Source organism: Chiloscyllium plagiosum, chromosome 14 (assembly GCF_004010195.1).
Source record: "Chiloscyllium plagiosum isolate BGI_BamShark_2017 chromosome 14, ASM401019v2, whole genome shotgun sequence".
NCBI lineage: Eukaryota > Metazoa > Chordata > Chondrichthyes > Orectolobiformes > Hemiscylliidae > Chiloscyllium > Chiloscyllium plagiosum.
This window is the reverse complement of record NC_057723.1, coordinates 22,027,185-22,051,956: the sequence shown is the minus strand read 5'-3', so window position 1 is coordinate 22,051,956 and position 24,772 is coordinate 22,027,185. Positions and strand designations below refer to the sequence as shown.

General features: G+C 41.2%; 2 protein-coding genes across 5 annotated transcripts; both read left to right on the top strand.

The window, feature by feature from the left end:
• The first annotated feature begins 1,205 nt into the window (after positions 1–1,205).
• On the top strand, positions 1,206–3,520 carry gdf9 (growth differentiation factor 9). The gene is made up of 2 exons (XM_043703323.1): positions 1,206–1,410; positions 1,782–3,520. Exons 1-2 carry the CDS (start codon positions 1,230–1,232, stop codon positions 2,660–2,662), a joined length of 1,062 nt encoding a protein of 353 aa, XP_043559258.1. The 5' UTR covers positions 1,206–1,229; the 3' UTR covers positions 2,663–3,520.
• A 5,169-nt stretch (positions 3,521–8,689) lies between these two features.
• Positions 8,690–13,856, top strand: LOC122556542 (cytochrome b-c1 complex subunit 8). 4 transcript variants are annotated; one of them, XM_043703325.1, is made up of 4 exons: positions 8,706–8,785; positions 10,065–10,116; positions 11,076–11,253; positions 13,647–13,856. In XM_043703325.1, the coding sequence occupies exons 3-4, from the start codon at positions 11,100–11,102 to the stop codon at positions 13,739–13,741; spliced, it is 249 nt and encodes an 82-aa protein (XP_043559260.1). In that variant the 5' UTR covers positions 8,706–8,785; positions 10,065–10,116; positions 11,076–11,099; the 3' UTR covers positions 13,742–13,856. The 4 variants fall into 4 exon arrangements, with proteins under 4 accessions (XP_043559262.1, XP_043559260.1, XP_043559263.1 ...); XM_043703326.1 differs by having other exon boundaries at positions 8,775–8,807; XM_043703327.1 differs by lacking the exon at positions 10,065–10,116 and having other exon boundaries at positions 8,690–8,785.
• Positions 13,857–24,772: the final 10,916 nt, after the last annotated feature.

Genomic DNA, 24,772 nt, shown 5'->3' with positions numbered 1-24,772 from the left:
CCTTGTAAACCTCTCTACTACAGCAGTGGAAGTATCTTCACCAGAGTGACAGAAGGCAGCTCAGCAGCTTCTCAACAGCAATTAGTGGTGGCCATGTCATGTGTAACATGGACATTTCTAATTAACAAAACTGACCATTTAAAAACCACAGCATCTAATGTGAACATCTGAAACAAATGCAAAGTGGTTTTTTGCATATTCGAGGATTCCAGAAAACACGACCACCCACTTTGTCTCAACCCTGATCCGTGATTAATTTCAAACAAACACACACAGGAAAATCCGATGTATTTGCTAGAATTGGCGAATAAAACCGGAAAATGACGACCTCACCAGTACCTGCGAAGAGAAAGTTAAAGTTTCAAGCAATTTGTTCAGTGTACCCATCAGCATGTATTTTTAAACTAAAGTGATTAGCAAACCGATGAACTGATATCAATTCTGTTGCTGCTAAAGAAACGCCTTAAGTTAACTCATGGGACACATTAACAACTGCTCAGCGGTTGCAAAAACGAAGAAAGATTAACAGCAGACGAGAAATTAGAAACAGGGATATGAATGAGGCCTGCAGGAGGTCGGGATCAAGGTTAATACTGGCGGCGCCCAACACAAGACCATCAACCAGACTCGCAACGATACAATAGCAGCAGAGGAAGGCATCACAAAACAACGGGAAGAAGGGAGTACATAAGAAGCACAGAAGTCATAATAAATAATTGGAAAGTCTTAAAAATGAAGCATTGAAGTGGTAGCTTATCGCGAGTTACTTCACATGTTGTTTCTGATTAAGGCATTAACTGGCAATGTAGCGAGTCTTGTTCCACCTTGACAAACCACACTCATCCCAATCTCAACATTCTTGCGAGTCATGTAGAGGGGTTGACGCTTCACCGATTATTAAATTATTTCTTAATGGCCTTAATAAGATTATTGACCTGGCACTCCACCCACCCCCTCCCAAAACAGGTCCGATACAGCCTCTTTATAAGGGTGAGAGACCATCTGTTTCCAATTCTATTGAGCGGAGTAACTTTTTCGAGTATAGTGGGTTAATCTTCGTTTTAAAGACGATGCACCTTGTGAGGAGTGTTGGAATGCATCTTCACTGTATTATTTGGCTAGCATTATTGAGCAGTTGTATCTCTCCTACCACATCCATTAGCTCTGCCGGTCCAGAGGTAACCTCGAATCCCCAGGATTATATTCCAGTTCCTCTCCTAGAAGTTCTAATGGAAAAACCCGGCTGGGATTTTCGGGTTCCTACAAAACCCGATGCAAAGTACTTAAAGTACATGAAAAGATTATACACTATGTGCGCTACACAGGATGGAATACCCAAAAGACCAGCAGCTCAGCGATATAACACCGTGAGGTTACTAACACCCCGGGTCGAGTCTCGTGATATAGAAGGTAACCTCGAGTTTAGAATATTGGTAACTCTGCAAAGGAAATTTCTTTTACATATGCAGGGAAATCTGTGCCTTGCTTTTCCGTGAGTGGGGAAAATACATTTCGAGTTACATTGTTTTCGACGTTCTGGTGTTAAAACCACTTGAATAGACATATCTTAAACGATTCCTGTAGATTGAAAGTGACAATTTATAAACATTCCTCCTCCGATTGGTGGGTGTCTTTTGTTATATAATAATCATGTTTATAACAGAGGTCTCAATTCCATTTAAAACTATTTTGGGCTTTAATCTCCATTTTAAAACATGGGTTGGTTCCTGTCCAATATTGACACTTGTTGAGTTTCATCTGGCGATGTTTCCTCTTTGCAGATGTACTTGAGCAAGATGTCTTTTATGGTTTGGATCCTGTGACCTCTCGGGAGCAGTTGCTCCGATCAGTATTCCTGTACCCCGTCGATAAATCGGCGTGTTTTCCGACGGTGTGTAACTGCAGCCTGACTATCCAAGAGGAGGGGGCTCCCGCTCAGATGTGCTCCAGCTCTCCGCGTTCACACACCTTCCGCCTTCGATTTGAACGCCGCAAGAGGCGCCAGTGGCTGGAAGTGGAGCTCGCCTCCTTCCTGCAGCCGTTCATCGGCCCCGAGAGGGGGCAGCTCCACGCAGTGTTCACCTACCAGTGCACCGAGGGCGGCCGGAGACGGGGAGGCTGCAGCGGGCTCAGGCAGGGTCTGACCGCTCCTTCCCTGCTCCTGTTCCTCAACGACACCGCCGAAGAGTCTCGCCGGAGCTGGCTGCAGACAGATGCCCAGAGGAGCCCGTTCCCCGGGGGGCGCAGGAGGAAGCTGGCCGTGAGGTCCATCCGACTTCGCAGAGGTCCCGGAGGCGATGCCCAGGCACACTCTGCCGCTGCCTTTCCTCCCTTCCCGTATCCGGATCACGAGTGCCAGCTGCACGATTTCCGACTGTCTTTCAGCCAGCTCCGGTGGGACCGCTGGATCATCGCCCCGCACAACTACAACCCTCGCTTCTGTAAGGGCAGCTGTCCCCGGGCACTCAGCCACCGCTACGGCTCCCCCGTGCACACCCTGATCCAGAACATCCTCTACGAAAAGGTGGACTCCTCAGTCCCTCGCCCTTCCTGTGTCCCCGCCAAATATAATCCACTGAGCGTGTTAACCCTGGAAAACGATGGCTCCATAGTTTACAAAGAGTACGAAGATATGATCGCTACGACCTGTACCTGCCGCTAGTAGGTGGTGTGCACCTGAAATTCGCGTGGTGCCTTTGGAAATGGGAAATGTCATTGCTTCAAAAGCCAAGAAAATCGCCATGTGTATTATAGTCAACTTTTTATTTCGATTTATATATTTTCGTTTTATTTATTTTTTTTCTGCTTAGTGTTCATTCTAGATCTAAATGCCCAGGATGTGCTATGGCCTTCAGCTGTTAAGGCCGCGTGTGACTGGATTTCAAATACAATATATCGCTCCAATTACTTTGAAATTATTTTCGCTAAGTGTGCTGGGTTGTCGAAGAAGTTTGTTTTTAATGTTTAAAGTCGTATGAAGCGAGTGTTGATGTAGAGGCGATAAGTGTCCTAAGTGACGTTTTTCTTGGCCATGCAGGCATGGAAAGTTGGGTACATCACAATCACCAATACTGCCTTCACTTGTCCCCTAAATCTGCCCTTAAAGTAACTTTTTTTTATTCAAACGTTTGGTGATGCAGCATTTTTTATTTGGGTGGGTTACCAGTATTTATTCAGAATAGATACGTTAAATAATTATATACCTTTCACAAACTGTGCATTGGTGTGTGCACCACAGCCAGTAATGAAAAGAGAAATGTTTCCACTTGGCTGAAATTCCAGTGACTTTTAAGATGCTGAACTGGAGAAATTAATGTATGGCTGCTGATTGAAACTTAAGATGTAACTTTTTAAAGGCTTTTTAAAAATACATTTGAGTGAGAATGAATCTTTTGCACAATTGAGACTTGTGGCACAGAGACCTGGTGGTATCTGGTATAGTTAGTGTAAAATCTATGAACCATACTGATGCAAACTCTACTTGGAGAGTGAAGACAAATAAATAACAATTGCAAATTTGGATTGCATTTGAGTGCCTTTTGTTTTACTTCAAGAATTACCAATTTTTGTGGAAAGTTACTGATTAGAAATGGGATTCTAAAAGAACAATGTGGTGACTTTCAAACTCTGCATTGCAGCCTAGCCAAGAATGTTACTTGCTAGTGTTTTTAAAAAATACAATGTAGCTCTATTCTGTTGCTTGCTTTGTAAACAAAAGGCCAAATTATTTTCCCCTTAATCCCCATATGAAATAGACTTGGTGTCCTGTCTAAAATGCTTGAGTTCAAACTGGAACTCCTTGTGTTCACTATATACATACTTGCCAAACTCTACCTCAAGTAGAGATTTGAATTGTTTTGAGACAAAATGCTCCCAACTCTACCTCCCTGTTGTTTAACCACCTCTAATGCAATTGTCTTCTCTGTAACTGGGAGCCAGAACTACACATTGGCTAGTGTTGCCTAACTAATATTGTATACAGCTCCAGCAATCTCCTCACTCTTGTATTCAGTGCCTTAAATAATAAAGGCAAGTATCTTATGCTTAATCACGATCTACCAGAGGTCCTGCTGCTTTTGAGGATCTATAAATATGCATACCAAGGTCCCTCTGAATGGTAAACCTGAGGATTTAAAAAGTGTACGCCCTTGCCTTGCATGTACTCTTATTCATAAAGATGTACAGCATGGAAACAGACCCTTTGGTCCAACCCGTCCATGCTGACCAGTCCTACCTGCCAGCACCTGGCCCATGTCCCTCTAAACCCTTCTTATTCATATACCTATCCAGATGCTTTTTAAATGTTTGCAATTGTACCAGCCTCCACCACTTCCTCTGGCAGCTCATTCCATACAAGTATCACCCTTAGGTTTATTTTATATCTTCCCCTCTCACCCTAAACCTATGCCCTCTAGTTCTGGATGCCCCCACCCCAGGGAAAAGACTTTGCCTATTTATCCTATCCATGCCCCTCATGATTTTGTAAGCCTCTAAGGTCACCCCTCAACCTTTGACGCTCCAAAGAAAACAGCCCCAGCCTGTTCAGCCTCTCCGTATAGCTCAAATCCTTCAACCCTGGCAACATCCTTGAAAGGATTGAGAAAAGATTTACAAGTTTCACAACATCTTTCTGATAGGAAGGAGACCAGAATTTCACACCATATTCCAACAGTGGCCTAACCAATGTCCTGTACAGCCACAACATGACCTCCCAACTCCTGTACTCAGTACTCTGACCAATAAAGGAAAGCATGCCAAATGCTGCGTTCACTATCCCGATCGACCTGCGACTCCACTTTCAAGGAGCTATGAACCTGCACTCCAAGGTCTCTTTTTTGTTAGTCCTCCCAAAATGCATTACCTAGCATTTCCAGGATAAAATGTCATTTGCAAATATTCAGCCCATTGCATAGTAGGGGAGGAATAAGAGGAGAATAGCAGGGCTCAAAGAGCTTGTGCCATATATATGTATTAAGTGTCTCAAATCTTCCAATAACACAACTAAAGATGAGTAATGTTAAGTTTCATGCTAATATGTATTTTCAAATATAAATACCCTAGAGGCAAGGCTGACACCACATTGACATTAGATGTAGTATTTTTCAAGTAATTGCATGCATTTTCTTGTCACAACCTAGTGGTTGCTTGTAACTGTCAGTTTACAGCCATCAATTGTTTAAAGTCAAACTGCTCAAACATGCTATGACACACCTCCATAGCAGGTGGGGCTTCAGATCAGACATTTTAGTCCAGAGATAGGAATGTTAGTACAGTCACAAGACTCCTTTATCCTTTTAACTAGTTAGGCTTTGTTGCCTTTTGTTTGATATTAATTAAAAGGGTATGGTAACAAAATAAAAGTTAGGCCTGTTTAAAGGTTTCAAATCTAATTTAATTTTAAAATTCAAGCAGCCTAGATCACACAAACCTACTTTAAAGTTGCATGTGACTGCCACTACACCCTCTGAGCCCTGAAGAAGGGTTACACCTAAAACGTTGACTTCACCACCTCCTGATGCTTGCTTTGCTGTGTTCTTTCAGCCTTTTGCTTGTATACTATACCCTCTACCACTGGTCTACAGTACAAAACAAGGACTTCCATGTAGGTAGCTCTTCACCACAATCCGACTACATGATGGAATATCAGGGTGTGTCTGGACAGTGGACAAGGATGAGGAAGAGAAGGATGTGCTGCAGTAGCAGCTTGTATAGGTAGCCACTTCATGTTGACTGGAAGGACATGGATGGAAATTCCTTGATAGCTCAAATTTTGGGGTGCATATCACTATGGAAGATTTTAAGGTTGATTTAAAAGTCTGTCCAATTGGGTCAGTTCAGACAGAATCAATCTGCTGCGAGCATTTGAAGGTATAGCAGCAGTCCTGTGCAGGCTTAGTGAGTTTTTACACAGTAAAATATGTCAAGACTCTTCAAGAATTTTGTTGTAACAATTTCATACTCCAACCATGACCTATTAGGGCAGCTGTTTAAACTTGATAAATAGGTAGATTGAGGACCATCTTAGAGGAGAGGGAGAATTCCAGAGCTTAGTACATTGGCTTCTGTGCTTTCAATTGCCTATGGTGATCATGCTTACAGTAATCTGACAAGAGGCTAGAATTGGAATAGCCCCAGGGTCATGGAGAGAAGTAGATCTGCAGAAGACAACAGGAGTTTGGAGGATGTACATGGAAGAATGATAAAACCAATATGATCATTCTAAATTTTTGTCACTACTTCAACATAAGTGGTTGAAATAAGTTAATGACAATTTAAGTGCAGCACTGTCCTGCATATGAGAAAATAACAAGGAATCTTGTTGCAAATTTGTTGAAGATCACTCAACACAAGCTGTTCTTTTTCAATGTCCTGGAAAAATATTAATTCCAGTTACTAGAATCACTTGGTGATGCAACTGGAGGGTTAAAATCTCAACTTAGACAACTGCCTCAGTTAAAACTGGGCTGCAACTTCTCATGGATATGAAAATCTGTCCTATCTGTTGATTAACTACCTGATGAGGGAGCAGCACTCTAAAATCTTGTACTTCCAAATAAATCTGTTGGATTATAACCTGGTGTTGTGTGATTTTTAGCTCAATCTGTTGTTTGAAGATTTTAGGATCTAGAGGCAATCTTTCAGATATCAGGGATTTGCTCCTTCTAGGGGCATAAATAGCACATGCAAACGGTTAAGAAAGATAGAGAAACAGACAGTGCTTAGGACAGCCTGAAGTCTAAGCATATGGATGTCAGAAACAGATAGAGAAGCACATGGAGTTGACCAACTAGCATAGGAGGTGGAGCTCATGGAACAATCTTTCAATAAACTAACAGCACAATTAAAACCTGGTAAAATTGAATAAAGATTCGTGCACTTTGTGTCTTCCACTGTGTCTCACACCTGCACACACACACCATGGGTGCTGGGGGAAAAAAAATAAGCACTACCGCAGTTAGGTGGTAGTGTGGGGGTTAAAGGGAAAAGGAAAAAAAAATAAAGTGCTATACCCACCCGGGTGTTTTAAAAAAAAAAAAATAAAGTGCTATACCCACCCGGGTGTTTTCCAATCTTCCTGAAGAAAAAAAAAATTAAAACCTGGTAATCTTCAAATACCATGCATTGTAGTACTTATGAAGAAGCCAAATTCTGAAGACCGTTCTTGATCTTGCTTTGTCCTTCACCAACTCTGTCATGAACTCAAATTCTTGGATGTGGACATTTTACATGTTTTTTCTGTATCTTGAAGTGTTCTTAGACACAACTGTCTTAATTGAACATTTTTCCCCATCATCAAAACACCTTGTTTTTTTTGCATCTAATCACCACCATTAAATCACCTGTGTTTCCAATAAATAATTTATGTGCAAAGCCTATAAAAAGAGCTCTTGTGTATAATAGTTTCCCTACCATTGAGCTAGGAGGCCTAGGTTCCAGTTCCACCTACTTCACAAGAGTGTCAATACGGCTCTGAAGAGGTTGATTAGGAAAATAGAAAAGCCGATTAGGATAACACAAACCATCAAAGATGAGGGAAATGGGCTATATCCAAATGGAGGTGGAAGGCCCTCAAAGTGGTTGCAGGAAGGTAGACATTGTCACATCTCTTTCTGGAATGTACCTTTGCAAATGAAGTCTGGAGGATGATGCAGTGGTTTTTGTTGAGGTTTGTCCCGAGCTGCTCCATGATGCAGAACTTTGTGCTATATGGTCTGTTCCTGGGACACACTGAGACAGACATCAACCGCACCTGGAGGACTATCAACTCAGTGAAAGATGCTCTTCAGTTTGCTTGAGCCTTGTTGGTCTTCCAGAACAAGGAGTTGACCCCAACAGAGTGTTGCAAACTGGTGCATTCCAAGGTCCAGGACTACGTACTGAAAGGCACACTAAAGGCAGCTGCAGCCAAGACGCAGTGGGGAAAGACCACCATCTGAGGTCTTTCTGCTGAAGGTAGATGGGGAATCTGTTCAGTTATGGGACCCTCCCAATTTCTCAAATATATGTAAATACTAGTTTGTGTAAGAGAGGTCTTTGTTTTTTTTTGAGATAGTCAAAGTTCAACGTTTTGTTTGTTTGCTTGGTATACTACTGTACAGAACCAAATTACTTTGCGTCAATGTATATATAGTTAAAAATCACACAATACCTGGTTATAGTAAAAAAGGCTTATTTGAAAGTACAAACTGTCGGTGCACTGCTCCTTTGTCAGGTAGCTAGTGGACTTGTTGAAGGAGCAGTGTTCTGAAAACTTGTACTTTCAAATACACCTGTTGGATTATAGCCTAGTGTCCTGTGGTTTTTAACTTTGTCTACCCCAGTCCAACATTGGCACCTCCACATAATGTATATATACAAAGTCTTTTTTATGAATATAGTTTTGAAATTTAAAAAAAAGGAGCTGGAAAGGGAGATAAAGCACACAGTCTCCTGTGGTGCTGGATGTGGTCATTAACCAGAAGACCATGCATGCCGTGAGCATTATTCCAGCACACATTCATCCCTGCAGTGTTAAAAATCACACAACACCAGGTTATAGTCCAAAAGGTTTAATTAGAAGCACTATCTTTCGGAGTGCTGCTCCTTCATCACAACCACCTGGTTTTGTATGATTTTTAATTTTCAATCCAACAGCATCGCCTCCACATCATCCCTGCAGTGACATTTGTAACATCCCGGAGGCACGTGGACAGGCCGGCAAACGTCTGACGCAGGGACGTAAGGGGGGGCTTGCGGGAAGAGAGGCGCCGCCATTACTGTCGGAGCCAAGGTTGGAGAGGAGAAGGTGAGGGGTCGGAATGAGAAAGGTAGAGTCAAGGAGGGAGGGTAAATGTAATTCATTACCAACCGTAGAGCCATGGAATGATAGGGGTGAGTGTTTAATGTCGCATGGAGGTGGTGGGTGAGGGTTCCCGGGTGGAGGGCCGCACACAGTCCCGAGGAGGCCTGTATCCTGGCTGCAGTTTGTCCTGGAGGACCCCAGTGCCGAGCGCCGCCGAGACTGCACACCGCCAGCAAACATTAGGTTTGTTCCACAGCAAGTGCATCGTTCGCCAGCAATCCCCGTGTTGCTTCCAAGGGGGTTTCAGGGCCCATCTTACAATGTGATTCCATAGATTTCAGATTTCAGTTCGTGACTTCGATTTCCCTCGTTTGACTTTAGCTTCACCTTGGAGGGATGATTTGGAATGACCCACCGTGAAAGGGTTCAGGACAAGGCAGTGGTTTGGAGGCGATGTCGGAAAGAACATAACAGCCAGGGAACCAGAAATCTCCCAACTGCCTTTTTGTGGGAAGTTGTTGAGTCTAGGTCCAGTGAAACTTTAACAACTGAGATTGATCGATTTTTGTGGGGCATGGATTGTAACGTTTATGAATTTGAGGCAGGGACAGATTAGCATCATGCTGTGTGACACCACCCAAGTGCTAAATGTTGTAGATTCACACTGAATCTATCAGCACAAAACTGGGCATCTGTGACCTGTATAGAATTATGTTTCATCACAACCTGAAATCTCAACCTTCATATTTCTCAGATTAATGATTTTAATCAGGCCAGGTGCTAACTCTGATTCAGTGAAGTTTGTAGAAGAATATGGTAGGTGCAGAAATAGGTATCTTTAGGAGTATAGTGCTAATGTTGTGAAGCCATAGTGCTAAACTACTAAACAGAAAAAAAAAATGTGCAGTCCCACAACCAACAGTTCAGGTTGGAACTCTGCAATCATGCCACATTCAGTTGTGAATGTTGATGAACAATTAAACAGGCAGCCAGATGAAAGTGTTCAGTGACCATTTTATTCTCATTGATGGACACCACCACCTCTCAAGGTGTTCACCATCCTCTAGAATAAAGCTACCTTATTGATTGGCAGCAAATGACCTGCTTAAACATATATTGTAGGAGCATCTACAAAGTGTGCTGGAGAAATTTGTCAAAACTTCCCAAATCCATAGCCTTTACTGCCCAAGAAGATGAGCAATAGGCACTACCTGTAAGTTCCCTTTCAAGTTGCATTCCCAATTTCAGTTTGAAAGTGATTGACATTCCTGTTTCATTATAGGGTCAATTTCTGGAATTCTGGATTGTGCTTTGGAAGTATTTTCACCAAGAAGGTAGTATGTTATCACTTTGTAACTGGCAGTTAGCAATGGGCAATAATTTCTCAACTTGCAAGTGATGGCTGCATATGTGAACGTGAAGCATAATTGAATGGTGGAATGAACTTGGACTAAATTGTCCATCGATCTACTGACTCTCTTTTAATTGAGTTTTGTCTCACTTTTATCCAAATGATCTAATTCTGTTTTATGTAGCAATCCAGGATTTTCACTGTTCTGACTGGGCCAGCTACTTCATAGTCTCACTGTGTTCTTTGTAGGCAGTGATCCTTCAGTCATTATTCCCTTTATTCCATCCTGCCTTCTCTTTCAAAAGGATCTATAAAAGCGTATCTCTCATCCCGGGTGGATAAGAATGAGAGATGCAAGGGTGCACCATCACCTGCAAGCAGTGTGCTGTTTAACTTTCTTATCGGCTATGTGCGGCAGTAACTTCTGGAAGTGCAAATCAACGCTGCGTGTGCTGAACATTGGAGCAGCTGTGCATGCATGGCTTGGAGGGAATGTTGCCTGCAAGTTCCATACAAGTCACATACTATTGTGGAACTATATCACTGTTCATTTGTTGTTACTAGGTGAAAATGCTGGAACTCCCTTCCTGCTATCACCTCTGCTATCTAAGGACTGCAGAAATGCACAAAAGTAGCATGCCACTACAACTTTCATGTGATCAACTTTTTCTTAAAGCTGCATTTTATTTCCCCCATATTTTCAGACATTCAAGTCCTCAGCAAAGTTCACTCGAGAAATTTTCTTAAGTCAACTGCATCTTTTCTGTGGGTGGAACCCTTCAATATTGGCCCAGTTTGTGACAGTGAGATTAACATGTGCTACGACTTGTGAAGATAAACAGTATTTATTTAATTCAGTAATGATAGATTGTTGTTCAGTTTGCTGATATTGTTTATATGCCTGAATTATCCATGATGTTTTTGCATTTCTGTTTACCATAGAACTTCTGAATAAGTGGCCACAAAATGGGTCGCCACTTTGGAAACTTGATCAAAGTGCGGCACATTATCACCTATACCATCTCTCCATTTGAACAAAGGGCATTTGCAAATTATTTCTCCAAAGGCATTCCCAATACATGGAGGCGATTCAAGGGTCAAGTGTTACGGATTGTTCCACGTATGTATCGTAATGTTTTCAGACATTTTCTCTATAGAAATGACACGTAAAGTTTTAGGTTTTACCTTACAAATGAAGTCTAGGTTGTGTATGGGCCCACTTGGATCCTGTGTTAATTTTGAAAAAATGCATTGAATTATTGGTCAATTCTCATAGGTAACAATACGATAATTTAATAAGTAAGGAAGTTAAGCATTTATGTTATTATAAAAACATTCAATTTACTATTCATCTTGTCCACTTTATCAACAAAAGCACAATGAACCTTACTGCGTTCTTTGAGAAGGTGACCACACAGGTGGATGAGGGTAAAATGGTTGATGTGGTGTATATGGATTTCAGTAAAGCGTTTGATAAAGTTCTCCATGGTAGGCTATTGCACAAAATACAGAGGCATGGGATTGAGGGCGATTTGGTGATGTCGATCAGAAATTGGCTAGCTAAAAGAAGACAGAGGGTGGTGGTTGATGGGAAATATTTATCCTAGAGTTTAGTTACTAGTGGGGTACTGCAAGGATCTGTTTTGGGTCCATTGTTTTTTGTCATTTTTATAAATGACCTGGATGAGGGCATAGAAGGATGGGCTAGTAAATTTGTGGTAGGTTGGTAGGGTTGTGGATAGTGCCGAAAGATGTTGTAGGTTACAGAGACACATACAAAAGCTGCAGAGCTGGGCTGAGAGGTGGCAAATAGAGTTTAATGCAGAAAAGTGTGAGGTGATTCACTTCGGAAGGAGTAACTGGAATGCAGAGAACTGGGCTATTGGTAGGATTCTTGATAGCGTAGATGAGCAGAGAGGTCTTGGTGTCCAGGTACATAGATCCTTGAAAGTTGCCACCCAGGTTGATAAGGTTGTTAAGAAGGTATACGGTGTATTGGCTTTTATTGGTAGAGGGATTGAGTTTTGGAACCATGAGATCATGCTGCAGCTGAACAAAACACTGGTGCGACCACATTTGGAGTAATGCACACAGTTCTGGTCTCTGCAATATAGGAAGGATGTGGAAGCTTTGGAAAGGGTTTGGAGGAGATTTATTAGGATGTTGCTTGGTATGGAGGGAAGGGCTTACGAGGAAAGGCTGAGGGACTTGAGGCTGTTTTCGTTACAGAGAAAGTTGAGTAATGACTTAATTGAGCCATATAAGATAAACAGAGGGTTAGATAGGGTGGACAGTGAGAGTCTTTTTCTTCGGATGGCGATGGCTAGCACGAGGGGGCATAGCTTTAAATTGAGGGGTGATAGATGTAGGACAGATGTCAGGTAGTTTCTTACTCAGAGTAGTAGGGGCATGGAACACACTGCCTGCAACAGTAGTACTAGACTCCCTAACTTTAAGGGCATTAAATGGGCATTGGATAGGCATATGGATGAGAATGGAATAGTGTAGGTTAGATTGGTTCTACAGGTCGGTGTAACGTCGAGGGCTGAAGGGCCTGTACTGTAATGTTCTATGTTCTGTGAAGCTTAATATGCTAATACACATGCCATGCGAATCTGTATATTGAGGTCACAAACTCCATTTATATTGCTCATAGTTTGGTTTAGGCAAGGGTAGAGCACAGGCATCAATAATGGTCATCTAAGAAACAGAATGTTGCAGTGGATTAAAATGGTGAAGTGGGTATTTTGTTTTTAGTGCTATCCCAAATAGAGCAGAGTTTAATTTGGTATGCTGGTTCAGAAGAAGAACTGTAATGAAAACACAAAGTGCTGGAGAAACTCATGAGGTCAGGCAGCACCTCCTAATATTTTGATTCCAGTATGACTCTTCAGAACTGAATGAGGTGGAGAAGGGATGGGTGTTTTACTGCAAAAAAGGAGGGGAGCTGGAAGAAGGGAGAAGTGGAGCAGATGGTTTAGGTACACCAGAGCAACAGCCAAACGGAGTGCTTATGATAGTCGAAAATATAAAGAACAAGGTTCATGGTGTGAAGTTGTCAAACTCACGGAGTCCTGAAAGCTATAAAGTGTCTAAGCAGAAAATGAGGTGCAGTTCCCAGTAGAACTAATCCACTTTCTACAATTAATACCTACTATTTATCTATGTCTTGTCTACTCTCATTGATACTGCCTCCACCTTTTACGTTGGAACACTGTTGCCCTCTATTCCTCTTGCTCATGCTCCCTTCGTTTTATAGCATAAAACCCATCAGTTTTCCATCCCTCTTCAATTCCATATTAAACTCAAACCATGTACTCTTTCTGACTCTCCACAGATACTGTCAGACCTGCTGGGTTTCTCCAGCACTTTGTTTTTATTTCATGTCTCCAGCACCTCAATACTTTGCTTTTATCTGAATAAGAATTAATTCCCGCTGAAAGTGTGGGTATGTTGTATTCTTTGTCAGTAATCTGATTTAGAAGTTAAACTGGTGCATATTTTATTTTCCAGCATTTGTGATCTCATATCTTATTTATACCTGGGCCATAAATGAACATGAAATGTCAATGAGGAAGAATCCGGCTGACTATGTGAATGATAAATAAATGGTGGTGTTTGGAAGAGAGAGTTTCTACTGATTTACCATGTGTATTCCTAACTAACTGCTAACTTTCACTGAAATAAATGTCTGTGTTTAGAAATAAAATATTAAGTGTCCAACCTGTTGTGCATTCCATTCACTAAACAATATGATTGGTAAAGTTCTTGATCAATAGACACAAACTGAGGGTGGGTGGGGGTGTGGGGGGGGGGCGCAAGATATTGAACCATTCATAGGTACAAGGGTAGATCATTCAGCCCATAAGATGTGACCTGCCATTCAATACAATAATAAATAATCAAACACTTCAGTGCCTTTTACCCATCCCTCTAACCCTGTATGCTATTGCAATCAGAAATGTATTGATCTCTATGTGCTCAAAAATTGGACTTCCATGGTCCTCTGTAACAGAGGGTTTCAAAGGTTCACAACCCTCTAGAACAAAAACATTCTTTATCACAGACATAAGTGGCATCATCCTTACATTGTGCACCTTGGTTTTAATCACCCCGTCATATTACCTGCATCCACCATGTCTAAGTCTTCGAGTATTTTATAAGTTTTAATAAGATCAGCTTTATTCTTAGAAACTGTAAAAAATAAAGGGCAGTTTGCCCAATCTGTCTTCGTAGGACATTCCTGCTGTAACAAGATCAAAACTGGTCAACCTTTTGTTGCACTCCCATTATTCACAATGATACCTTACTTGAGATGAGGAGGCCAAAACTATATATTGAACTCTGTGTAGTCTAACCAAGTTCCTTTACAGTTGCAACAGGACTTTCAGTGCTTGGGTACTCAAATCCTTGAGCAATTAAGGCTAACATTCCATTAGCATTCCTAATAACACTCTGGATCTGTATCTTGGCCTTCAGTGACTTAACAAGGTCACCTTGGTCATTTTGTATAGCCACGGTTTCCAAGTTTGCCAGTTAAGAAATACACCATGTCAGTTTTTACCAAAAATGGATAACTCCATGTTTTTCCATATTGCTTTGACATATTCCTGCCCATTTACTAAGTGTGTTGAATGCTCCTGAAGCTGCTTTGTATATTTTTCAAAACATAATTCAATTTCGCTTTGTATCGTGTACAAGTTTGTAAATATTACATTTGGAACCCACCTTCAAACCATATAAACAGCTGGACTCAAGATCCAATCCTTGATGTGTCCCACTAATCACAGCTTGTCGACCTAAGAATGTCCCATTTATTCCTATCCTCTGTTTCCTGTCTGTTCGTTAATCATTAATTTATACAAAAAGCATTATCTCGTATCCCATGTAGCTTGATTTTTTAAAAACTTCTTATATGGGGAACCTTATCAAAAGCATTCTGGAAATCTAATAATATAAACATACAAAAAAAGGGGCAAGTTCAGTGCTTAGCGCTGTTACTTCACAGCGCCAGGGAGTTGCGTTCAAATCCACCCTTGGGTGACTATGTGGAGTTTGCACATTTTCCCTGTGTCTGCATAGGTTTCCTCCCACAATTCAAAGATTAGGTGGATTGGCCATGATAAGTTACCTGTAGTGTCCAGGAGATATGTAGGTTAGGTGGATTAGCCATGGGAAATGCAGGGTAATGGGTGAAATACGGGTTGGTGTGGACTTCGTGGCCAAAATGGCATGCTTCCACGTTGTAGGAATTCTATGGAAAGCAATCCAACTGTTTGACTCTGCTCCATCATTCAATAAGGTCATGGTGGATCTGATTTTAACCTCAACTATACATCCCTGATAATTTGTCATCATATTATTTAAAAATATTTACTTTTGCTATAAAAAAATTTAAAGATTCTGCATCCAATGTCTTGAGGAAAAGAATTCCAAGGACACTCAACCCTCTGACAGAAAGGTTTGTTTTCTCATCTCTATCTTGAATAGGTGACACCTGATTTTTAAACTGAGCCCTAATGATAGATTCTCCTGCAAGAGGAAGCACCTTTTTGACATCCACCTGGTCAATTCCCCTCAGGACCTTATATGTTCCAATTGTTTCAAAGCCACCTCTGATTTTACAAAACTACAGAGGATACAGATCGAACCTATCTAGTCTTACCTCATAAGGCAATTTGCTTATTCCAGGTTTAGTCTAGTAAAACTCTAAATAAATTCCAACATATTAACATCCTTCCATAAGTACGGTGACCAATACTGTACACTACTCCAGCAGCAGCCTTGTCAATGTTCGAGATAATTAAAATATAACCTCTATTCTTGCATTCAGTCCCCCTCACAATAAACATAACACTCTATTAGCTTTCCTGATTATATTCAATACCTGTACACTAACTTCCTGCAATTCATGCACTCGGACTCCCAGATGGAAAGATATAAAAGAGACCTAAGGGGCAACTTTTTCACGCAGAGGGTGAAACGTGTATGGAATGAGCTGCCAGAGGATGTGGTGGAGGCTGGTACAATTGCAACATTTAAGAGGCATGGGATGGGTATATGAATTGGAAGGGTTTGGAGGGGTATGGGCCAGGCGCTGGCAGGTGGGACTAGATTGGGTTGGGATATCTGGTCGGCATAGACAGGTTGGACTGAAGGGTCTGTTTCCATGCTGTACATCTCTATGACAAAGCTCTGCAACCTCTCACTGTTTAGATAATTTTATTCTTTCTGCCAAAATGATGAGAAACTAAGGCTCTGGTCAAGAAAAAAGCATTCAGGTATAGACGGCTAGGACCGAGTGAATCCCTAGAACAGTATAAGGGCAGTAGGAGTATGTTCAAGAGGATAATCAGGAGGGCAAAAAGGAGGCATGAGATAGCTTTGGCAAATAGGGTGAAGGAGAATCTAAAGGGTCTCTACAAATACATCGAGGATATAAGGGTAACTAGAGAGAATGGAGTCCTTAATGATCAAAAAAGCTGCTTATGTGGGGAACTGCAGAGATAGATGAGATACTAAACAATCAGTATTTACTGTGGAGAAAGATATGAGATTAGACAATTTGGAGAAATTAATAGTGCTATGACAGGGGGTAAACCCATCTGCTAATTTAAACCAGCAACTCAGAAAAGATTCACCACGTGCTGTAATCCATTAAATTTCAAGAGGCACAAAGCTATCCCAGAGGTCACTATTTAAAGTAAAAATTAACAACTTTGTTCTTTATGTCCAACAGAGAATATTAAAACTAACATCTATTTCCTTTCTCTTAAACCTATCTTTTACATCCTACTCTACAATACTAGTCTGATTTTTAAAAAAAATCCTGTTTCAAAACCAGTCAGCTTTGCCAAGTTTCCTGTGTAGATTTTCCTCTGTAGCTTCTCTCCAGGTCGGTTTTGATGTTCCTTCCCCAGAGAGGTACCTCTCAGAGAGCACATGAGCTAGCAGTCTTTGTGGCAGTTCCCCCTCTAAGTATTCAAAAATCCGGTTTTATACCCCAAAACATTGGATCATTTAATTGGTTTTAATATCAAAATACTAAATTCTAACTCGATTGGGATTTTGGTATCTTGGGGCATAATATCAACTGATTGGCTGAATTTGAATTTGTTTTGTCTCATTGCAACCTAACTACCTCTACCAGCCTCCACCACATCCTCCAGCAGCTCATTCCATACACGTACCACCCTCTGCATGAAAAGGTTGCCCCTTAGGCCACTTTTATATCTTTCCCCTCTCACCCTAAACTTATGCCCTCTAGTTCTGGACTCCCCAACCCCAGGGTAAAGACTTTGTCTATTTTTCCTATCCATGCCCCTCATAATTTTGTAAACCTCTATAAAGTCACCTCTCAGCCTCCGACGCTCCAGGGAAAACAGCTGCACTCCAAGGTCTCTTTGTTCAGCAACACTCCCTAGGACCTTACCATGAAGTGTATAAGTCCTGCTAAGATTTGCTTTCCCAAAATGCAACACCTCGCATTTATCTGAATTAAACTCCATCTGCCACTTCTCAGCCCATTGGCCCATCTGGTCCAGATCCTGAGGTAACCCTCTTTGTTGTCCACTACACCTCCAAGTTTGGTGTCATCTGCAGAGTTACTAACTGTACCTCTTATACTCGCATCCAAATCATTTACGTAAATGACAAAAAGTAGAGGGCCCAGCACTGATCCTTGTGGCACTCCACTGGTCACAGGCCTCCAGTCTGAAAAACAACCCTCCACCACCACCTTCTGTCTCCAACCTTTGAGCCAGTTCTGTATCCAAATGGCTAGTTCTCCCTGTATTCCATGAGATCTAACCTTGTTTATCAGTCTCCCATGGAGAACCTTGTCAAATACCTTACTGAAGTCCATATAGATCACATCTACTGCTCTGCCCTCATCAATCCTCTTTGTTACTTATTCAAAAAACTCAATCAAGTTTGTGAGACATGATTTCCCAATCACAAAGCCATGTTGACTATCCCTAATCAGTCCTTGCCTTTCCAAATACATGTACATCCTATCCCTCAGTATTTTCTCCAACAACTTGCCCACCACTGAGGTCAGGCTCACTGGTCTATAGTTCCCTGGCTTGTCTATACCGCCCTTCTTAAACAGTGGCTCCACGTTTGCCAACCTCCAGCCTTCCGGCACCTCACCTGTGACGATCAATGATACAAATATCTCAGCAAGAGGCCCAGCAATCACTTCTCTCGCTTCCCACAGAGTTCTTGGGTACACCTGATCAGGTCCTGGGGATTTATCCACTTTTAACCGTTTCAAGACATCCAGCACTTCCTCCTTTGTAATCTGTATATTTTGTAAGCTGTTACCATCTATTTCCTTACAGTCTATATCTTCCATTTCCTTTTTGCACAGTAAATACTGACGCAAAATACTCACTTAGTGTCTCCCCCATTTTCTGTGGCTCCAAGGCCGCCTTGCTGATCTTTGAGGGGCCCCATTCTCTCCCTAGTTACCCTTTTGTCCTTAATGTATTTGTAAAAACCCTTTGGATTCTCCTTAATTCTATTTGCCAAAGCTATCTCATGTCCTCATTTTGCCCTCCTGATTTCCCTCTTAAGTATACTCCTACTTTCTTTATACTTTTCTAAGGATTCACTCGATCTATCCTGTCTATACCTGACATATGCTTCCTTGTTTTTCTTAACTAAACCCTCAATTTCTTTAGTCATCCAGCATTCCCTATACCTACCAGCCTTCCCTTTCACCCTGACAGGAATATACTTTCTCTAGATTCTTGATATCTCATTTCTGAAGGCTTCCCATTTTCCAGCCGTCACTTTACTTGCGAACATCTGCTTCCAATCAGCTTTCAAAAGTTCGTGCCTAATACCATCAAAATTGGCCTTTCTCCAATTTAGAACTTCAACTTTTAGATCTGGCCTATCCTTTTCCATCACTATTTTAAAACAAATAGAATTATGGTCGCTGGTCCCAAAGTGCTCCCCCACTGACACCTCAGTTACCTGCCCTGCCTTATTTCCCAAGAGTAGGTCAAGCTTTGCACCTTCTCTAGTAGGTACATCCACATACTGAATCAGAAAATTGTCTTGTACACACTTAAGAAATTCCTCTCCATCTAAACCTTTAACACTATGGCAGTCCCAGTCGATGTTTGGAAAGTTAAAAATCCCCTTCCATAACTGCCCTATTATTCTTACAGATAGCTGAGATCTCCTTACAAGTTTATTTCTCAATTTCCCTCTGACTATAGTGATATCTTGAAAAGTGAGCATATTAGAGAGGAGGAGATGCTGGATGTCTTAACAGGCATAAAGCTGGTTAAACCTCTGGGACCTGATCAAATACTCCAGAAGTTTGTGGGAAGCTATTGCTGACCCCTTACTGAGATAGTTCTATCATTGATAGCCACACATGAGGTGCTGGAAGACTGGACCTTAGCTAATGTGGTACCATTATTTAAGAAAGATGGTAAGAAAAAAACAGAGAACTAAACACCGTTGAGCCTGATGTCAGTGGTGGATAAGTTGTTGAAGGGGATTATCAGGGATTGGATCTATGTGTATTTGGAAAGGCAAGAATTGATTAGGGATAGTCAACATGGCTTTTTGCATGGGATATCACATCTCACTAACTTGACTGAGTTTTTTGAAGAAGTGATGAATAAGATTGATGAAGGCAGAGCACTGGATGTTGTCTATATGGACTCCAGCAAGGCTTTTGACAAAGTCCTGCATGATAGATTGGTTAGCAATGGTAGATCACTTGAATACAGGGACAGCTAGTCATTTGGATACAAATTAGCTGAAAGGTAGGAGACAGAGTAGTGGTGGTGGAGGGTTTCTTCTCAGACTGGAGGCCTATGACTGGCAGTGTGCCACAAGGAATGGTGCTGGGTCCACTGCTTTTTGTAATTTATATAAATGATTTGGATTAAATAAAGGACGTATGGTTAGTAAGTTTGCAATTGACACCAAAATTGGTGGTGTAGTGGACAGCGAAGAGGGTTAGATCAGAGTACAATGGGACCTTAATCAGCTGAGCCAATGGGCCAAGATGTGACTGATGGAATTTAGTTTAGATAAATGTGAGGTACTGCATTTTGCTAAGGCAAATCAGGGCAGGACTTATACGCTTGATGGTAAGGACCTAGGGAGAGTTGCCAATCAAAGAGACCTTGGGGTGCAAGTTCATACATATTTGAAAGTGGAGTCACAAGTAGACAGGTTAGTAAAGAAGGCAAGTGGATCAAATTGGTAAGTGCATCAAATATAAGAGTCAGGAGGTTATGTTGCGACTGTACAGGACATTGATAGGCCACTTTTGAAAAACTGTATTCAATTTTGGTCTCCACAATATAGGGAAAGTTGAAAGCATGCAGAAAAGATTTACAAGGATGTTGCCAGGGTTGGAGTATTTGAGATATAGGGAGAGGCTGAATAGGCTAGTGTTATTTTCCCTGTGGTCTCGAAGGCAGAGGGTTGAAATTATAGAGGTTTATAAAATCATGACGGGCTTGGATAGGGTCTTTTCCCCAGGTTAGGGGGTAGTCCAAAACCAGAGGGCATAGGTTTAAGATGAGAGAGGAAAGATTTACAAGGGATCTAAGGTGCACCTTTCCCATGCAGAGGGTGGTCTGTGGATGGAATGAGCTGCCAGACGAGTTTGTGGAGGCTAGTACAATTATGACATTTAAAAGGCATCTGGATGGGTATATGAATAGGAAGGGTTTAGAGGGATATGGGCCAAATGCTGGCAAATGAGACTAGATTAAGTTGGCATATCTGGTCGGTATGGACAAGTTAGACCAAAGGTTTGTTCTGTGCTGTACATCTCTATGACTCTTAAGTTTCTCAAACACAACTTCCCATTTGTAAATATTCTGACTTTGCCCATTAGATCATTATTAACCAGGTGTTTACTAATCCAATCCTTTATAATAAATTCCAGAATTTTCCCTCCAATGATGTAAGGCTAATAGGTCTGTAGTTCCTGTTTTCTCTCTCACTACCTTTAATAGTAGTGTGAAATTTGCTATCTTCCAATCTTCTCGATTATCCAAAATCTGTAGAATTGTTGAAGATAATCACTAATCGATTGACTATCACCATTCCTTTCAACACCTTGAGATATAGACCAATAGGTCCTGGGGATTCATTAATCTTCAGGCCCATTAATTTCTCCACCATATTTGTTTTACTCGTGTTATTATCATTCAACTCTTAGCCACCTGGTCTGCTCATATTTATGCTTTGAATTCCATGTAGTGACTGATACGCTAACAGATTGCCTGTCCTCTCACTTCAGTTCACTAGGATCACATGTAGGTTTAAAACAAAAAAATCTGCTTCAATGTAGGTAAAATTGGACTTTCTGTGAGTGGGAAGAAAAGCAAATTTATTTCTTTTTGATTGCTGGAAATCTAATCCTAATTTTGCTGGCTTGGAGTATGAGGATTGTATAATGCTACTGTTTCAGAACTGAAATACTCTACACCCTTTCCACATCCATTCACATGTTTCATATCCGAAATAACTAGTTGAATTTGATTCAGAATGTGATATCTAACTATTAGATAGTTGTTCATTTTAAATAGCTGAGATGCTTTGCATCGCTTAGAAATTCTGGTCTGTAATTTTATTTTAATGTGCAATTTAAGAATTTGAGTTCACGCGTATTGTTATTGATCAGTTCTGCAAAACATGTTTTTGTTGGGTTGCTTGTGCAAATTAGGTTCAAGAGGTAATCCAGAACATTTGAACTTTAAAGCATAAGCATGTGTTCTAAGCAGAACTTGTTAATGGTGTAATTCATAATACATCTTTAAAGTGACTTGCCAGGTAAATCAATGCTTTCCAAACATTTTCATACTATTGAGGCTTGTAAATTGTCACAGGGAGAGGCAAAGAACTATGGGAGAAAGGGATGGGTGTTTGACAATTGCTACCATGGAACTTGCAAAACCGAAATTTCAGCTCCCAAAACCTACTTTGGGAAGCTCTGAATTAATGAACCAAATGGTGAGGCATAATTGAGCTTTCAGATTAGGGAGGTCCAAATTTGCAAATGGGTTAATCTCAGTTCTACCATTGTAGGAAGAAGCTAAGTATTTTCTCACACAGAAACATGGATTGTAGTGGTTCAAGAAGGCAGCTCACCACTACTTTCTCAATGGCAACTAGGGACAGGCATAAATCCTGGCCAGCCAGTGATGCCCATATCCCAGGAGTGTATAAAACAAAGAACTTACCTTTTTTTTTCTCATTGACAGATTACAAGCAATTGCAGATTTTTAAATGTTTTCTAATCAACTTGTTCAGAGAATGTTATTACACACTTCTGGAACAATTGGAACTTGAATCCATGCCTCCTGACTCATAGGTAGGGTCCCTACCACAGTTCCAGAAGAGGCCAACTTGCCCATTATTATCTTGCAATGTTTAGAAGAAAAATAAGGAGTTTGTTAAAACCAAGAATTTGAATGGATGAAGCATGGCAACATTAGTTAGATCATAATAGCCACTGGTTGGATTTGAATGGATTAAAATTTCCAACTACCCGTTTCAATGGTTTTGAGAGGTTAAAAATACTGACTCAGCTCTTCCACATCGGGAATGGAGTTTGCACATCTCATCCGACTAGCTGTATCACTGGGAATGACAAATCAGCAAGCAGTCTATGTGTTTATCTTGGTTGGAGTTTGACATAGGGAAGGGGAATCTAATGCAAGGAAAATAATTCAACAAAGTGGTGAATTAATAGAAAATGAAACTGATGATGCAATAACAGGAAGACTGAAGCAAAAGTTGCAATACATTAATGAATGAAAAGACAAAGTAAAAGAATAGAACATTAAGCCAATCAGCACAATATAGTGTTAACAATCAAAGTTCTTTCCAGTGGCTATCAGAGGACAAAAGTCCTAAAGTGATGTCTCTGAATAAGATTTAGTGTGATAAACATGAATTAATAGATGATCGGGCAAAGGTAGTGGAAGATATTAAAGTCCATGACTCATACAAATGTTGTTATTAGCATGTGGCAACATGGAGCGTGTGGTATTGTGCTACACGTTGGAGCTCCAACAAGACGGTGAGGGCTGTTTCTCATCTGATCCTGGTGACAGGGTAAATGCCAAATTTGATAAGGAGGCTAGACACGTCCAAGCAATATGACCAATAGTCATGCCTTTTAATAGCTGCCACAGAAACATATTTACAAAATTCTGTGTGACTGTGGAGGTTTGTAGTGGGAAAACATAGAACATACAGTAAAGGAGCAGCCCACTTGGTCCAACTGGTCCCTGCAGGGGTTTGCACTTCACATAAGCCTCCTCCCCCAACTCTTCATCTAAACCTACAAGTAAAACATTCTATTTCTTTCTTCACCATGCATTCATCTTTTTTTCATGTGACTTGAGCCTTGCTAGTAAACATGGTATTTGTTTCTCATCTCTAATTACCCTAGAGAATGTTGGTGAGCTGCATTCTCGAACTGCTGTTGTGCTGTTTAGAGGGAGTTTCAGCATTTTGCCCTAATGACAATTAAGAAAGTCAGGATGGTGTAATGGCTTTGAGGGGAACTTGCAGCTGGTAGTACTCCCAAGGCACTTGCTGCCATTGTCCTTCCAGGAGTGTTCTACAGGCAACCAACCTGTCAGTGGGCAACCGAGAAGCAGATATACAGATAATTCACTACAGTATGGAGACAGGTCCTTTGGCCAACCAAAATGTCCACTCACACTAACCCCACTTCCCTGCACTTGGCCCATATCAATCTAAGGTAAAAACAATGACTGCAGATGCTGGGCTTTTGCCCGAAACGTCGATTTCGCTGCTCCTTGGATGCTGCCTGAACTGCTGTGCTCTTCCAGCACCGCTAATCCAGAACCATATTCATCTAAACCTTTCCTATTCATGTATTTGTCCAAGTGTCTTTTAAGTATTGTTAATGTACCCACCTCAACCACTTCTGCTAACAGCTCCATCCATATGTGTACTACCCTCTGTGTAAAAACATTGCCCTTTAGGTTCCCTTTTATTCTTTCCCCTCTAACCTTAAATTGAGGCTTTCTAGTCCTTGATTCCCCAACCCTACGAAAAAGACTGAGTGCATTCATCTTATGCATGCTTTTCATGATCTTGTACACTTCTTTAACATTCCCCCCTCAGTCTCCTACGCTCTAAAGAAAAATGTCCTAGCTTGTCCAACCTCTCCCTATAACACAGAACCTTGAGTCTTGGCAACACCCTTGTAAATTTCTTTGGCACTCTTTCCAGTTTAATGACATCCCTCCAGTAGCAAGGTGACCAAAACTGAACACAATACTCCAAGTGTGGCCTCACCAACGTCCTGAACAACTTCAATATAATTTCCCAACTTCTGTACTCAATGCCCTGACTGATGAAGACAAAGTATGTCAAAAACCTTTTTCACTGCCCTGTCACCCTGTGAATCCCCATTCAAAAAAACCATGCTCCTGAACTCCAAGATCCCTATGTTCCACTAAATTCCTCACGGGTCTACCATTCACTATGAAACCCCTACCTTGATTTGACTTTCTAAAATGCAAGACCTCACACTCACCTATACTAAATTCCATTTGCTATTCCTCGGCCCACTTCCCCAGCTGATCAAGGTCCTGCTGCAATTTCTGATAACC

What these genes read in the sequence shown, in the direction of transcription:
- gdf9 (XM_043703323.1), top strand. Translation starts at nt 1,230, where the DNA reads ATGGAAAAACCCGGCTGGGATTTTCGGGTTCCTACAAAACCCGATGCA. An exon ending in CGAGTCTCGTGATATAGAAG is followed by an intron (nt 1,411 to 1,781) that starts GTAACCTCGAGT and finishes TCCTCTTTGCAG; the next exon opens with ATGTACTTGAGCAAGATGTC.
- LOC122556542 (XM_043703327.1), top strand. Translation starts at nt 11,100, where the DNA reads ATGGGTCGCCACTTTGGAAACTTGATCAAAGTGCGGCACATTATCACC. An exon ending in AGTGTTACGGATTGTTCCAC is followed by an intron (nt 11,254 to 13,646) that starts GTATGTATCGTA and finishes TTTATTTTCCAG; the next exon opens with CATTTGTGATCTCATATCTT.